Here is a 12,876-nt window from a genome sequence, read left to right on the forward strand (position 1 = left end):
GGATGCGGTCCCCGCGGGTGAGGGGCTACAACCCTCGTCGTTGAGGGACCGTGGTCCCCATGAGCGAGGGGCCGTGGTCCCCACGGCCAAGGGTACTTGGCCCCCATAGGGAAAGGGCTGTGACCCCATGGGTGAGGCCCAGATGTGCCACATCTGGAGGGCTGTGGATGGCCCAAAGCCTGCGAGGGCGATGGATGGGATGGGACCGGAGCACAAAGGGGCTAAACCCTGCGGGCAGCCCCCCTGGGGCAGGCAGGGATGAGGGCAGGGAGGCAGGCAGGGATGCAGGCATGGGGCACTGCGTGCTCCTGCCCCCGCCTCCGCCCGCCTCCAGCCCTGCCTCTCCCGGGCACTTTGCTCCCAGCAGTGGGAAAGTGGGAGCAGGCACAGTCGGCACGGCAGGGCAAGGCGAAGGGCAGCCCGCAACCCCTCCAGCATGACCCCCAGCCCCATGGGGGACAGGCGCAGCCCGGGGGCGTCTTGCTCCTGAGAGCCACCCCAGCCAGGACTGCAGGTGAGCCGGGGTAACCCACGCTTGGTGGGGAGCAGCAGCTGGGGACGGCCCCACCACGGCCACGCAAACCCAGCTGGGCTCCGGGGGGGGACCCTGTAGGGAGCAGCTTTGGCCTCTCAAGGGATGGAGGTGGGATGCCCAGGGCTGGATGGGTGTGGGGTGGGGGTCAGCCAGTTCTCCTCATCCCTCCACCGTCCCCAAATCCCTCCGTGCATCCTCTTCCCTAACACACCACTGCCTTCCTCCATCACCGAGGGCCTTCATCCTTCCCAGCGTGGCCACCTCCTCTCCTTCATCTTTCTCTCCATCCCCCAAATCACCATCTCCTCACAGGGCAAAGCTGCCCTCGGGTCGCTATGGCTTAGCCCAACGCTGTGAGCTCCTGCCCTTCCCTGGGGAGGAGGAGGGACAGGGACAGCCCACCCAAGGGTGAAAGGAAACCCTCACCTCCCACCCTGCTGAGAAAGGGGGTCACCTCGGAGCAGGGGACGTGGTGGGCAGCAAAAGCAGCACCCAACCCCGCTGGTGTCCCCAGGGAGGAGGCACCAGCGCCAGGGTAGCACAGGCAGATCGTGCTTTGGCTGCTCTTGCAGTTGAAGGGAAGGATTGAAAAGAAATCAGGTCACGCTCCCCTTGTGCCGGGGCTTTGGCTGCATGAACCACGTGGCGATTAGGGACAAGGGTCCTTCTGCAGGATGTTTTGCATAATTTCCCCTTGTTTTGCAATTTCCAAGCGCTTAGCCGAGAAGAAAAGCCCTGTTTTTCCCGTGCTCCAGCGGCAGCCAGTCCCAAGCTCACCCAGCCCTGCATCCCTCAGCAGCTGCTTGCTCCCCTCCGAAATCCTCTCTCGCGTCCCCTCTCCGAAGCTCCTGCCCGTTCCACCGCGATCCCCGACCCCTCGTCCCGTCCTGCCAGCCGGCAGGACTTTGGCTCTGGGGCAGAGTCTGCCTTCGGTACTGCCCCACTCATTCATTTCATTGGTGCCTTTCCAACACCCCCGTAGATCCCCAGGGCATGAAGCCTTTCCCAGCTGCTGGGGCACCCTGGGCTGGGGGTGACCACCAGTACCCACCGGGTGATGGTCCCCGCAGGACCAAAGGACGGGTTCAGGCTGGGCACGGCCACGGCGCCGGGAGCCAAGGCAGAGCTCCCGTTCCTGCGGCAAAGGGCCAAAGGCGGCACGTGCTCCCCAACGTGGTCCCCGTGGCTGGTCCCTGCCCCTTTCCACTGGCCGTGAGGGTGTTTTGCAGGACCCCTCGCTGCTTCCCGGGGCACGGACGGGGGGGACAGCTCGCAGGGACCATCCCAGTGGGATGTGCTTGCCATGGGCAAGGGATTCTCCAGCATCACAGCCCCTGTGCATCCACAAAACAGGCAGGGCAGGAGCGGGCATCACCTCCCCGGCTCCACGTCCTTCCCCCACAGTGCCTTTCATCTCCTGCTCTGGCAGCAAGCCCAAATCTTGGCTCAGACCTCACCACAGCTGTAGTCAGTCCCTCCTTGAAAAACCCACGCTGGAGGGGTGATGGCCAGGGAGAGCCTCGCTGGGGACATCAGCGAGGAGTACGAACAGGCCTGGTGGTGACGTGTCCTCGGGGTGGACTGATGTGAATCAGCAATTTAAACCACTGATTTTGATCATGACTAAGATGAGGAAGCAGGAAACCTGTTGAGATAAAGCTTGCCAAATGTCATTTTCTTTTGCATTTTTATTTTTCGGTGGTTATCCTCAAAGGAAGCTTGCTTAGGAACAGTGAAATCACAGTGCTGAGCTCTGACCATGCTCTTTCTGCTGCCAGAAGCCACGTACCTGCGCTCTCCTCCAAGCAGCCCAGCACCACACAGCTGCTCAGGCTTTTTCCTTATGTGTTTCTCACACCAGATTATTATTTTTTATTTATTGGCTTCTTCATATCTTTGTTGTTTGTTGATCTATGTCACGGGGATTGGCTTTGGTCACTGAACCCTGCAGCACCTCTGGTCTGGTTGGGCTCAAGGCTTCATGCTCAGTTGCCCTCCGAGCTTAGAAGAGGAAAACAAATCTGGTGCCTCATGTCCTTGGCAGCATCGTGGCCTGAGGAGATGCAGCAGCTGGGCTGGGACCAGCACGACCGGCACAGCACCCCGTGGGACCACCGCTAGCACCAGCGCTTGGAGGCTCAGGGTTTCCCACCAGCTGGTTTTCCCTCCTGGTTCTGGGGAGACAGAGCAAATTCTCCCCACTGTTAATGTTTGATCAGGACCTGCCTGTTGCTCTCTGAACTCATTCCTGTAATAAAGCCAGGCAGCTGCCCGCGCCAGCCGCAGCAGGAAGGAAGCTGCAGGGTGTTTGACGTGCGCCCAAAACGGCGGCTCAGCCCACAACTCAAACAGAGAGCGTGGAGGTGTGTGCGGCATGGAGGGGCCCATCCTGCGGCCACCCGCCTGCCCATCTGCCTGCCGATTCATTTACGATCATCTCTGTAAACCCAGGGATGTCTCTCCAGGTGAGGCTGTGCAGGGAGAAGATGGATCGCAGCTCAGCTGACCCCACGGATTCACCCTCTGGGATATTCCTGCCAAGGGCTCTTGCCACAAGAAGCCGTCAGGCTGCGCACCTCCATGGCGAAGGCAAGGGGCAAACAGGAGGGGGTTGACGAGGGAGCGAAGGGATGAAGGAGCCCTAGAGGACACAGCCTTCCACCTCGTACCGCTGACGCCAGCATCCCGCTAACGCGCATCATCTCCCTGAGCCCCGAGACCTCCTCCGTCCTGGCGCCCATCACCTCCTGGCTGAGCTCTGGACCAACAGAAACTGGAGATGCACCAGCGCTCCCTCCATCAGATACGGTTTTGGCTACACCCTCGTCTCTGCTGGCAGCACGGCAGATGCTTCTGCTCCCAGGTTACTCATAGGAGCATCCATTCTTGGCCGGCAGAAGCGGCCGCTCCAAAATCGCTTTGCCAGGGATGACGGCGGGCACGGAGGGGCCAAGGCACGGGCAGCCTTCACCCGTCCTTTGCTGGACACCATGACGCTGGCAGAAGCTGCTTCTTCCCTCTGGAGCAGCGGGCTCTGAACTTTGGACATCCTGAGAGGCGAACGCGACCCTCCGACGGCTTGCCCTGATGCCTCGGCCCCCGGGGCCCGATTTGCCAGGAGGACGCAGAACCCAGCCTTTGATCGTAACACCGTGCGAGGGGAAATGTCCCGCCTGCCTCGCAAACTTGCACTGTCTTGAGCTGGGACTTGGCTCTGGCGCAGCTCCTCTCCGCGGGGCTTAGATCATCCCTCCCCTACGGAGAATACCCGGCAGCTGGAGGCCCCTCACTGTCCAGGGACGCTCTCTCCCAAAGGCTCCTTTAACAGCCCCCCGAGGACTTCTCCAGGCCATAATATTCCCCCAGACAAGCCTTTCTTCTCCTCCCGCCTTTCTTCTTGTCAAGGAGCCCTTTGGGACGAGCAGCATTGTCAGGATGGTGCCAATTAGGCTGAGCCAGCTTCCAAGAGGCTGCGCTGGCACCGGCCGGGGGCTGCTGTTGCTCATAAAGGTCTCATTGTTCGGCGCGCCGTGGGGCTGCTGGCCGGCGGGGCCGGCGCGGTCCTCTGTCTCAGGCACGCTTCCCGGCTCCACGCGGCGCTGGTGTCACTGCGCGCAGCTCAAAGGGATGATTAATGGGTGTCATTGCGGGGGCTGCGAAGGGGAGGATTTGTCGAGTCCCCCTCGGCTCCCCGCGAGGCCCGAACGCGCGAGCTGAGAAAAACCAGAGAACCATCAAAGTGGCCGGAGCTCCTGGAGGGGGGGAAAATCTGGCATCTTTGGCTCCCTTCCACGCTTTGTGCCTGACAATGGTCGGGATCGACGACTAATGCGCTTTTATTAACTGCTCCCCTAGATCTGGCTCGGAGAACATGGCCACTTCAGTGAGGACGTTCCCAGTTGCCCTGTGGACACCGACGCCGGCTCCCTGGCCGGGGGGAAACACCACCGCGGTGGCGGAGGCAAAGTGCGTCTTCAATGAGGAGTTCAAGTTCATCCTGCTGCCCGTCTCCTACGGCATCGTCTTCGTGGTGGGGCTGCCCCTCAACTCCTGGGCCTTGTGGATGTTCATCTCCAGGATGAGGCCCTGGAACGCCACCACCACCTACATGTTCAACCTGGCCGTCTCCGACACGCTCTACGTCCTCTCCCTCCCTACCCTGGTCTACTATTACGCTGACCGCAACAACTGGCCCTTTGGGAAATGGCTCTGCAAGATCGTGCGCTTCCTCTTCTACGCTAACCTCTACAGCAGCATCCTCTTCCTGACGTGTATCAGCGTCCACCGCTACATGGGCATCTGCCACCCCATCCGCTCCCTGAACTGGGTGAAGACCAAGCACGCCCGCATCATTTGTGTGGGTGCCTGGCTTGTCGTCACCATCTGCCTCATCCCCAACCTCATCTTTGTCACCACCAGCTCCAAGGGCAACAGCACCCTGTGCCACGACACCACCAAGCCTGAGGAGTTTGACCATTACGTGCACTACAGCTCCTCCGTCATGGCCCTCCTCTTCGGGGTCCCCTTCCTGGTGATCGTCCTGTGCTACTGCCTGATGGCCAAGAGACTCGGCAAGTCCAGCTTCTCCAGCCCCGGCCCCCGAATGCCCTCCTACAGGAAGCGCTCCATCCGGATGATCATCGTTGTGCTCACCGTCTTTGCCATCTGCTTCGTGCCCTTCCACATCACCCGGACCATCTACTACACCTCCCGCTACTTCCAAGCCGACTGCCGGACCCTCAACATCATCAACTTCACTTACAAGATCACTCGGCCCCTGGCCAGCATCAACAGCTGCCTTGACCCCATCTTGTACTTCATGGTCGGGGACAAGTACCGGGGGCGGCTACGCCGGGGGCCAGCTCAGCGCCTCCAGCCTGTGCCCACCTGTGACCTGGCCCTGGTGTCCCCCTCCATGGACAACATCATGGGTGGCAGCCACACTCCTGGTGACACCCGAGGGCCAGGGACAGCAAGGAGTAGAGGCGGGTGCTGAGGGGCCAAAGAGGGTTCTGGTAACCTCATCCCTGGTCTCCACAAGTCGCGGCCCCTTTGGGCTCCATGTGGACACCCTGGTACCCCCAGGTCCCCAGACCTGACCTGCCCCTGCCCAGGCTGGGCAGGGGCAGAGACCTCAGGGCTCGATGGCCGTGGGACTTGTCCCAGTCCTGCCCCGGGATGCCATGGGAGGAGGGTGCCAGTGTCGCTTGGGGCAGGACAGCTGCCTGGCACCCGTGGGAATGGGAAAGATGCTGAGAAACCCGTTTTGGGGAGGCAGGCTGGCATCCCATCCCGGGATGCTCCTGGGGACACACGGGGGCTGACAGGTCACTAAAGAGAAGGGACACTGGTCCCTCCCTGAGCACGCACAGCCCTTCCAGTCTGCTCAACAGCAGTGTGCGGGGACTGGAGTGAAACTGGGGATGGAGCCGACGCTGGGCCCCCCGCATGCCTGGCGAAGGCTCTCCTAGATGTCCCTGTCACACTGCTGGCCTTAGGGGAGGCGGGCAGGGACACGGTACCGGGCACTCGCTGCCCATCACCCCCCCAATAAAGCCCCTTCCCTTTCTCTACGCCCGGAGCTGTTTCTCCCTGTAGCAGAACAAAGAGGGACGAGACGCCCACCTTCACCCCAGAAAGAGTTTGAGAGCAGAGAAAAGCCACCCGCCACCTTAACGCCGGCACTGGGGCAGGTTCAGAGCAAGGAGCTGGAGCGGTGACACCCACGGTGACCGGACAGTCCTCGGGAATCTGCCTTTATGGGTGTTTGCTTTCCAAATGTTTACCCAGCCCTTTTGTTTGACCAAGTGCCTGTGCAGAGAGGAGCGGACGAGAGATGGCTATCAGCGCTGTCGACTCTCCCACGCCAGCCCCGGCAGGGATGGGACAGGGCTGTTCCCATCACAGGGACCCCCAGAAGGGGCAGCACCCCATCACCCCCCACAAACCCTGCCAGCACGTGCCTCGGGAAGGGATGCCCGTAGCATCATCGGGGCGTCACCCCCCCAAGCCGTGGCCACGGCACCAGCCACACACAACCACATCCCACCAAGAGCTGCCCAGGTCACTCGGGGAGGGAGAGGACCCCAGGGATGCCATGTCCCAGCCCCACACCCCCATCCCACCAGACAGTAACCCAGAGAGCCCCTCACTCACGGACGAGCCAAAAGCAGAGAGAGAAGGAAACTTGCTTTCTAATCCCAGTTAACCCAGTAAGAGCAGCTGCTGCCCCTCACCTCCCATTATATCTGACGTCGCCCAGGTGGACCCGGGAGCTGCTCGGTGACACCTGAGAGGTGCAAGGATCCCCACCAAGCATGGCCCCAGCCCTAGAGATGGGACTGCCGGGCAGGGGACACAGGTGGGTGGCGGGGGTACGGCTGCGGTGCCGCCAATCCTGTCGTCGTTCCCCCCCCCCCCCCCAGCACACACAGGCAGCGGTGGGGGGGTTGGAAATCTGTATTGGGTACAGAGGTGGTGGAAAAGGCTCATCTGGGGCCAGACCAGCACTCGCCCCCAGCCAGGGCTCTGTGGTCCCAGCTGAGCCTGGGTCCCCAAGTCCAGGAGTGTCCCCCACCCCGGGGGGATGTCTCCCCAGCCTGGTCCTGCTCGCCATCAGGATGCCACCCAAAAGAGTCCGTCTCATTCCCTCCTCCTGTGACACCAGCTCCCTCAGCTCATGTTCTCCTGGTTGTCTTGCAGGGACCGTGCCCATTGCTGGTCCCCAGCCTTCTGCCAACCCCCCTCCCCACATCAGCCCCCTGTCCTCGGGGGACGGCTGTGTCACCCGCAGCCCCTCCAAATCCCTTTCAAGGGGGACCCTTCCCAATCTCCCCTTCCCCTCGCTTCCTCCTCTCCTCCCACCTCCCGCTCAGGTTTTTCGGCCGGAGGAGCGGAGGGCCGGAGCGGGGACTGTCCCCCGTGTGTTCCCCATGCCGGGCCGGCTGAAATCCCCACCCGCAAGAGCCAGCCGCTCTTGTGAGCCAGGATCTGGCCGCCGGCGCTGGCCGTGCTCAGAGGATGTGCAGCTCGTCTGTCTCCGACAGCCCGTACTTGGTCTTGTTCTCATTGAAGAGCTTGAGCAGGGAGCGGACGTACATCTCGTGGTACATGTCCACCGTCTCGCAGCTCGGGTCCTCAATCTTGGGCACCATCACCGGCTCCCCCACTGCAGGGAGGGGAGGAAGGTCAGGCTGGCGGCACGGGGATGTGCTCGGCTCATCGGAGACGTGAGCTGAGCATTGCCTTCCCACGCCACCCATCACGGCGTGTCCTCCTCCTCTGCCCCTCCACCTTCTGGGGGGTCCCCTCCGCCCCGGTGGGCAATGCTCACCCACGGTGGTGATGGGTCTGGCGTAGGGAAGGAAGCCCCGGGACCGGACGGAGGTGAGACCCCGGCCGTAGAAGACGCAGGGAGCGAAGCCCATCATCTTCTGGAAGCGCTGCTGGATGCTCCTCATCCAGCTGCCCTCCTCAAAGACCACCTGGCGGAAGAGGTCATTCTCCCCGAAGGAGAAGGAGGGGACGAGGTAGGCCCTGTGGAGGGGACACGGTGGGTGCTGATGGGGCGCCGGGACCCCCAGACCCTCCCCGCAGTGGCAGCGGTGCCCGTGACCCACCCGTGCTGCAGGGCCATGCGGACGAAGCCCTTGCGGTTCTTCAGGATGAGCGTGGTGACTCCGGGGCGGCAGGAGAGCGACTCGGCCGCGCCGCCGATGACGATGGCCACCGCGTTGCCGGTACCGTTCTTGGACAGCAGGTACCCGATGGCGCGGCGTGTCACCGGGCACAAGCCTGCGGCGGAACGGACCACCGATGCGGTGGGACTGCCTGCCCGTGCGGCACCCAGGGACCCCACGAGGGACCGTGTCTGGTGGGACCACGCAAGGACCATGCAAGGGACAGTGCGAGGGTGCTCTCTGCTGCGGGAGAGGGTCAGGGTGCGGGCAGGTTGCTGGCAAGGTGTGGGCAGGGCGTAGGCAAGGTGTAGGCAGGGTGCGAGCAAGATGAAGGTGGAGTTCAAGCAGGGTGCAGGCAGGGTGCAGGCAGAGCACCGCCCCAGCCCTGCCTGCTCCTGGGGAGCACAGAGGACATCAGTCCAAGGTTTCCCGTAGATGGGACCGGGGAGTTCCCCTTGGAGACCCCCCCCCCCCCGCCCGTGGGCATTGCCCCCTCCGTGCTCTGACCCTCTGTGGCAGCAAGCAGAGGTGGGCAGGAGTGGGACAGGCAGGGGGTGCATCCCCCCCCTCCCAGTACAACTGGCTGTGCCCACAGGGCTGCCCATGGAAGCTCACCCCCGCTCATCAGGTATTCCCTGAAGACGGGCAGACGAAAGTTGCCGGCCAGCGTGGTGAGGGAAGGCCGGATTCCCGGGAACATCTCCCCAAAACCCGTTGAGCCGGTGACGAAGTTGCAGAAGGCGCCGACGCAGAGGATGCCGTGGGGGTGGGAGCCGATGATGTAGTTGTGGCTGGGGGACAGGTCGTGGGTCTTCACCAGCTGCGGGGACAAAAAGGGGTCACATCTTTTTGGGTGGTACCACCACCACTGCCTGCAGGAACATCCCGACCCGGCACCCCGGCTCACCGTGCCATACCTTCACGGGGAAATAATCCCGAAAGTGCCTCCAGACGGGCCATTGCCGCAGGCACGGCAGCCTCCTTCCACCTGCAAACCGAGGATTGACCACAGGAGATGATGCCCACCCCAGTGGGCAGCGGGACCCGTGGGAGACGCTCCCCGCGACCCGCCGCATCCCTCTTCCCACCGTGATGATGATGATGGGAGAGAGGAGGGAAAGAGCAGGTGGGACATGGTGCTCCCCATTTGCCATGCTGGGATGGACCCAAAGAAAGGGGGAACCCCAGATTCCATCCTTCTGCAAAGCTGGAGGAAGGGGGGGCTGCGCCCATCCCCACCTTTCTCTGGCGTGTCCCAGTCAAAGATGATCCAGGCCAGGTAGAGCGCGGAGATGGGCCAGAAGCTGGTGAACACCAGGTAGATGAGGAGCAGCAGGCTGACGGTTCCTGCGGGAGCCAGGGAGGGGGGTAAGCAGGCACGTTCCTGCCCCACTGGGACCCCCCCCCCCTCCAGCTCCCCACTCACCCAGCAGCAGGAAGCTGAGCACCCACTGCAGGACAGAGAGGAGCTGGAGCCAGGAGCGGACATCCCGCTGCGAGGGCCAGGGTGCTGCGAGCAGGGTGCGCAGGGCGGTCTGGATGCTGCCACGGCTGCCTGTGGGGAGAGGTACGGCACCCAGCCCAAAACAGCAGAGGTTGCACAAATGCTGTCCCAGATAGCCATGGGGGGTCCCGGGCTGGTGGTACCCATGGCTGGGGTATGGGGGCAAGGTGGGAGATAGGATGAGAAGGATGAAGCAGTTGGGCAAGGAGGGATGGGATGGGGTGGGATGTGGGATGCTCATCGCCAGAGAGCTCTGGACCGTGCCAAGAGGTGGCCCTGCCAACCCATGGCTGCTCTGGGGTCAGCCTTGCTCTGAGCAGGGGGCAGCTGGCAGGCTGGGCACCCCCAGCCCAAACGCGTCCGTGAGCCTGGGTACACCAGCGGAGCTGAGCGCAGGGGCACATCCCGCACCGTGCCGAGCTCCCCGGAGGCCAGGACCTTTCCCGTGTCCTCCTTGGCACGTTCAGGCTCACAGAGAATTTGGGGCTTTCTCAGCTGGCGCGGCAGGGACGTGTGGGGCAGTGTCTGCCCCCCGGCAAGTGCCAAGGACAGCGGCCAGGGGCTGAGCCAGGGTGGCCAAGGCTGGCCGTCCCCACTCAGCCTTGCCTCCCATGAAGGACAGCCCGGCAGCCCGCAGCCGCTCCACTCCCCCCGCTGCCCCCTTCCCTCCAGCCAACCTTGGTGAACCATTAACCGCCCTGGGCCGGGTGCCAGGATCCAAACTCCATGCACAGCCCCATCCCTCCTCCCCGAAACGGGCCCGAGGTGCCGGTCCCACCAGCGCACCGCTCCCGGCCAAAGGTCTGGCACGGCCAAGACCACCCAATACAGCCACCACTGCGACCACAGCGAGCCATCTCAGCTCTTGTGTCACAAGAGCCTCATTTTCTTGGGAAAACAACCCTAAATCCGCGTGCTGGCCAGAGAGAGGGAGATGTCCAGGGTGAGACAGGAGCAGACCTGTCCCCGTGGCTTCCCGTGCTGGGGACCGTCGGGTCCTCAGTGCGACCCCCAGGTCAGAGAACCACCAAACCCTGGTTCAGGTGGCTGGTGGAGGTTCAACTCATCCCGGCTCAATCCAAACCGTGAATGGGACAATTGAAATTAATTAAACACTGCAGCCATCACCAGCATTGAAGAATTGTTTTCCCCAGAGCAGCATGCTGTGCTTTAAGCAATCCCTCCCACCCGTTCCCGCACGCCCAGCGAGGCATCCCCAGAAGCCCTGCCGCCCGCACAGCCCTGCCATTGTCAACTTTCCAAAGCCCCTTTTTTTTTCCAAGGAAGATGCAGAGCTCTGCCTAGCACATTTGTGCCTACCAAACAGTTGCTTTTTTTAGTTCCTTTTTCTAGCTCCCCCTCAAGCACTCCATGAATGTCCAGACCGCAGACAGAAAATGGAGAAACCTCAGGGGCTCTGCTGCCAGCCCCATCCGCGGCAATAGGAGCCTCTTCAAACCCCAAAATTCTGACTCCGTGGCCCGGGGCAGCAAGGAAAGACGAAGGAGAACTTGCAGCACCGAGTGTCTTGCGGGAGTAACGTTACCGAATGCATTGTCAGAAATTTCATTCCTGTTGAGCAACTGTATGTTCTCCTCTGGTGCTGCTAACCCCAAATCACTCCAAACACCTCCCTTTCCCCTAAGCAGTCTAAAGCAAATAGACAATAGTGACAACAAACGCTAATTGCCTGACCAGCTCCTCACATCTCTAGAGCATCAGAAACCATTCAAACAGGCTTTGGAAATATCTTACCACTAAGATTTTGGGAACAGGCTGCAATAATTGTTTTCATGGTGGCAAGGAGTTCTGCGCCAGACCCTGGTTCAGCAGGTTAAAAGGCGAGTTTGGAAATACCGGAGAGCGATTGATTGTGTATCCAGCTGCTTCAACCAGCTGATCCAAGGCAAACCGTCTGCCACGGAGGGGAGCAGACCCGCTCCAGCCCCACCTTGCAGAGCAAGGAGAAGAGCTGGTGGTCCTTGGGAGGATGAGGAGTTGCGCCGAGCGGTGAGGAGCTGCCGTCGCGAAGGGCAGCCGCTGCTCCTCGGAAAGGCACTGCTGCCGGCAACGGCAGTGGCTCGGCGGGGACCGCCTTCCCCCAGGGAATGGTACCGTCCGCACTTTGGGTATTTCACAAACCGCTGTCATGCTCTAACGGTGTGACTCCCCTCCAGAGCCGCCCGAAAACGTCATCCCAAAGCTCCCGCTCCATGGTACAGGAACGCAGCCCGCCAGACAGTCCCTGACCCTCAGTCCCACCACCCAGCATCATTCCCTCCTCTTCCACCCCTACGAGGGGCACCGGGGCTGGCTAGCCCTGCCCGCTAGACCAGGAAGACTGGAGTATTGCCTGGAGAGGACTGGGGGAGAAAATGAGAAGAAAAGGAAACAAGAGCAGCACAATAGCAGCCCTGAGACGGGGCTTCAGGCCAACAGCTGAAGGAACAGTAAAAATCCACAGCATCTGATTCACTAGAGCTACTTCTCAGCATCTACCTCTCCAGAAGTACTCACTAGGAACAGCCAGCTAACATCAAATGTAGGAAAGGGATAAATACACGTATGGGATTCCACATGTTGTTAAAGTAAAAAACATGTTTCATGGGAGAGGTTTGGAAGCTACAAAACCTCATCATCTGCTCTTGTAAATTGTAGTGACTCAGTATCTGGAAAAAAGGGTGCAAAGGCATTCACTGCAGGCTACAACTTCACAGATGTAGATTATTTAAGAGGAGCTAAGATTGCTATGTACAAAATGTCTACGCTCTCCTGCAGCATAGCTGGCCCCTCCAGTGTGCCTGGATCATGATAATAGGAAGGAAAAACCCCAAATTCTTTTCAGAATCCCACTGTCGCCAGAGGTAAGGGAGCACTATGCTGATGAACCCAACTGTGCCAAATCAAATAGTAAGTGCCTCATGGCCTGCTCCAGGTCACACACCACCACACGTGCAAGTAGCAGTGATGCTTTGTTTGTTTTTTTATCCCAACATTTCTAACAGGTTTCGAACAACTGCAGTCACAGCTGCCAGCCCACGCTGGGCAACTCCAGAGCTTCCAGCCATGATTCCTCACTTTCTTGCCCAGTAACATGCTTGCTGCACACCAGGTCAGTGCCAGGTACAGCAGACCAGTCATGCCCTCTCTCCTCAGCA

The 12,876-nt window shown here is 61.1% G+C and overlaps 2 protein-coding genes across 2 annotated transcripts; one reads left to right on the forward strand and one right to left on the reverse strand.

The window, feature by feature from the left end:
* Nucleotides 1–383: 383 nt before the first annotated feature.
* On the forward strand, nucleotides 384–5,733 carry P2RY4 (pyrimidinergic receptor P2Y4). The gene is made up of 2 exons (XM_049827759.1): nucleotides 384–514; nucleotides 4,391–5,733. The coding sequence occupies exon 2, from the start codon at nucleotides 4,407–4,409 to the stop codon at nucleotides 5,529–5,531; it is 1,125 nt and encodes a 374-aa protein (XP_049683716.1). The 5' UTR covers nucleotides 384–514; nucleotides 4,391–4,406; the 3' UTR covers nucleotides 5,532–5,733.
* Nucleotides 5,734–6,976: 1,243 nt separating this feature from the next.
* LOC126050190 (diacylglycerol O-acyltransferase 2-like) lies at nucleotides 6,977–11,918 on the reverse strand. The gene is made up of 8 exons (XM_049827760.1): nucleotides 11,474–11,918; nucleotides 9,641–9,769; nucleotides 9,454–9,561; nucleotides 9,132–9,202; nucleotides 8,830–9,034; nucleotides 8,155–8,329; nucleotides 7,869–8,071; nucleotides 6,977–7,703 (listed from the first exon to the last, which is right to left on the reverse strand). Exons 1-8 carry the CDS (start codon nucleotides 11,511–11,513, stop codon nucleotides 7,549–7,551), a joined length of 1,086 nt encoding a protein of 361 aa, XP_049683717.1. The 5' UTR covers nucleotides 11,514–11,918; the 3' UTR covers nucleotides 6,977–7,548.
* Nucleotides 11,919–12,876: the final 958 nt, after the last annotated feature.

The sequence above is a fragment of the Accipiter gentilis genome, chromosome 24 (assembly GCF_929443795.1).
Source record: "Accipiter gentilis chromosome 24, bAccGen1.1, whole genome shotgun sequence".
Classification (NCBI taxonomy): domain Eukaryota; kingdom Metazoa; phylum Chordata; class Aves; order Accipitriformes; family Accipitridae; genus Astur; species Astur gentilis.

Bases quoted from the DNA above. Each gene is read 5' to 3' on its own strand.
- P2RY4 (XM_049827759.1), top strand. From the start codon at position 4,407: ATGGCCACTTCAGTGAGGACGTTCCCAGTTGCCCTGTGGACACCGACG.
- LOC126050190 (XM_049827760.1), bottom strand. From the start codon at position 11,513: ATGAAAACAATTATTGCAGCCTGTTCCCAAAATCTTAGTG. The intron at 9,203-9,453 runs GTGGGGATGGGC...CTCGGTTTGCAG, and splicing joins CTGGGACACGCCAGAGAAAG to GTGGAAGGAGGCTGCCGTGC. The intron at 8,330-8,829 runs GTGAGCTTCCAT...GTTCCGCCGCAG, and splicing joins GGAATACCTGATGAGCGGGG to GCTTGTGCCCGGTGACACGC.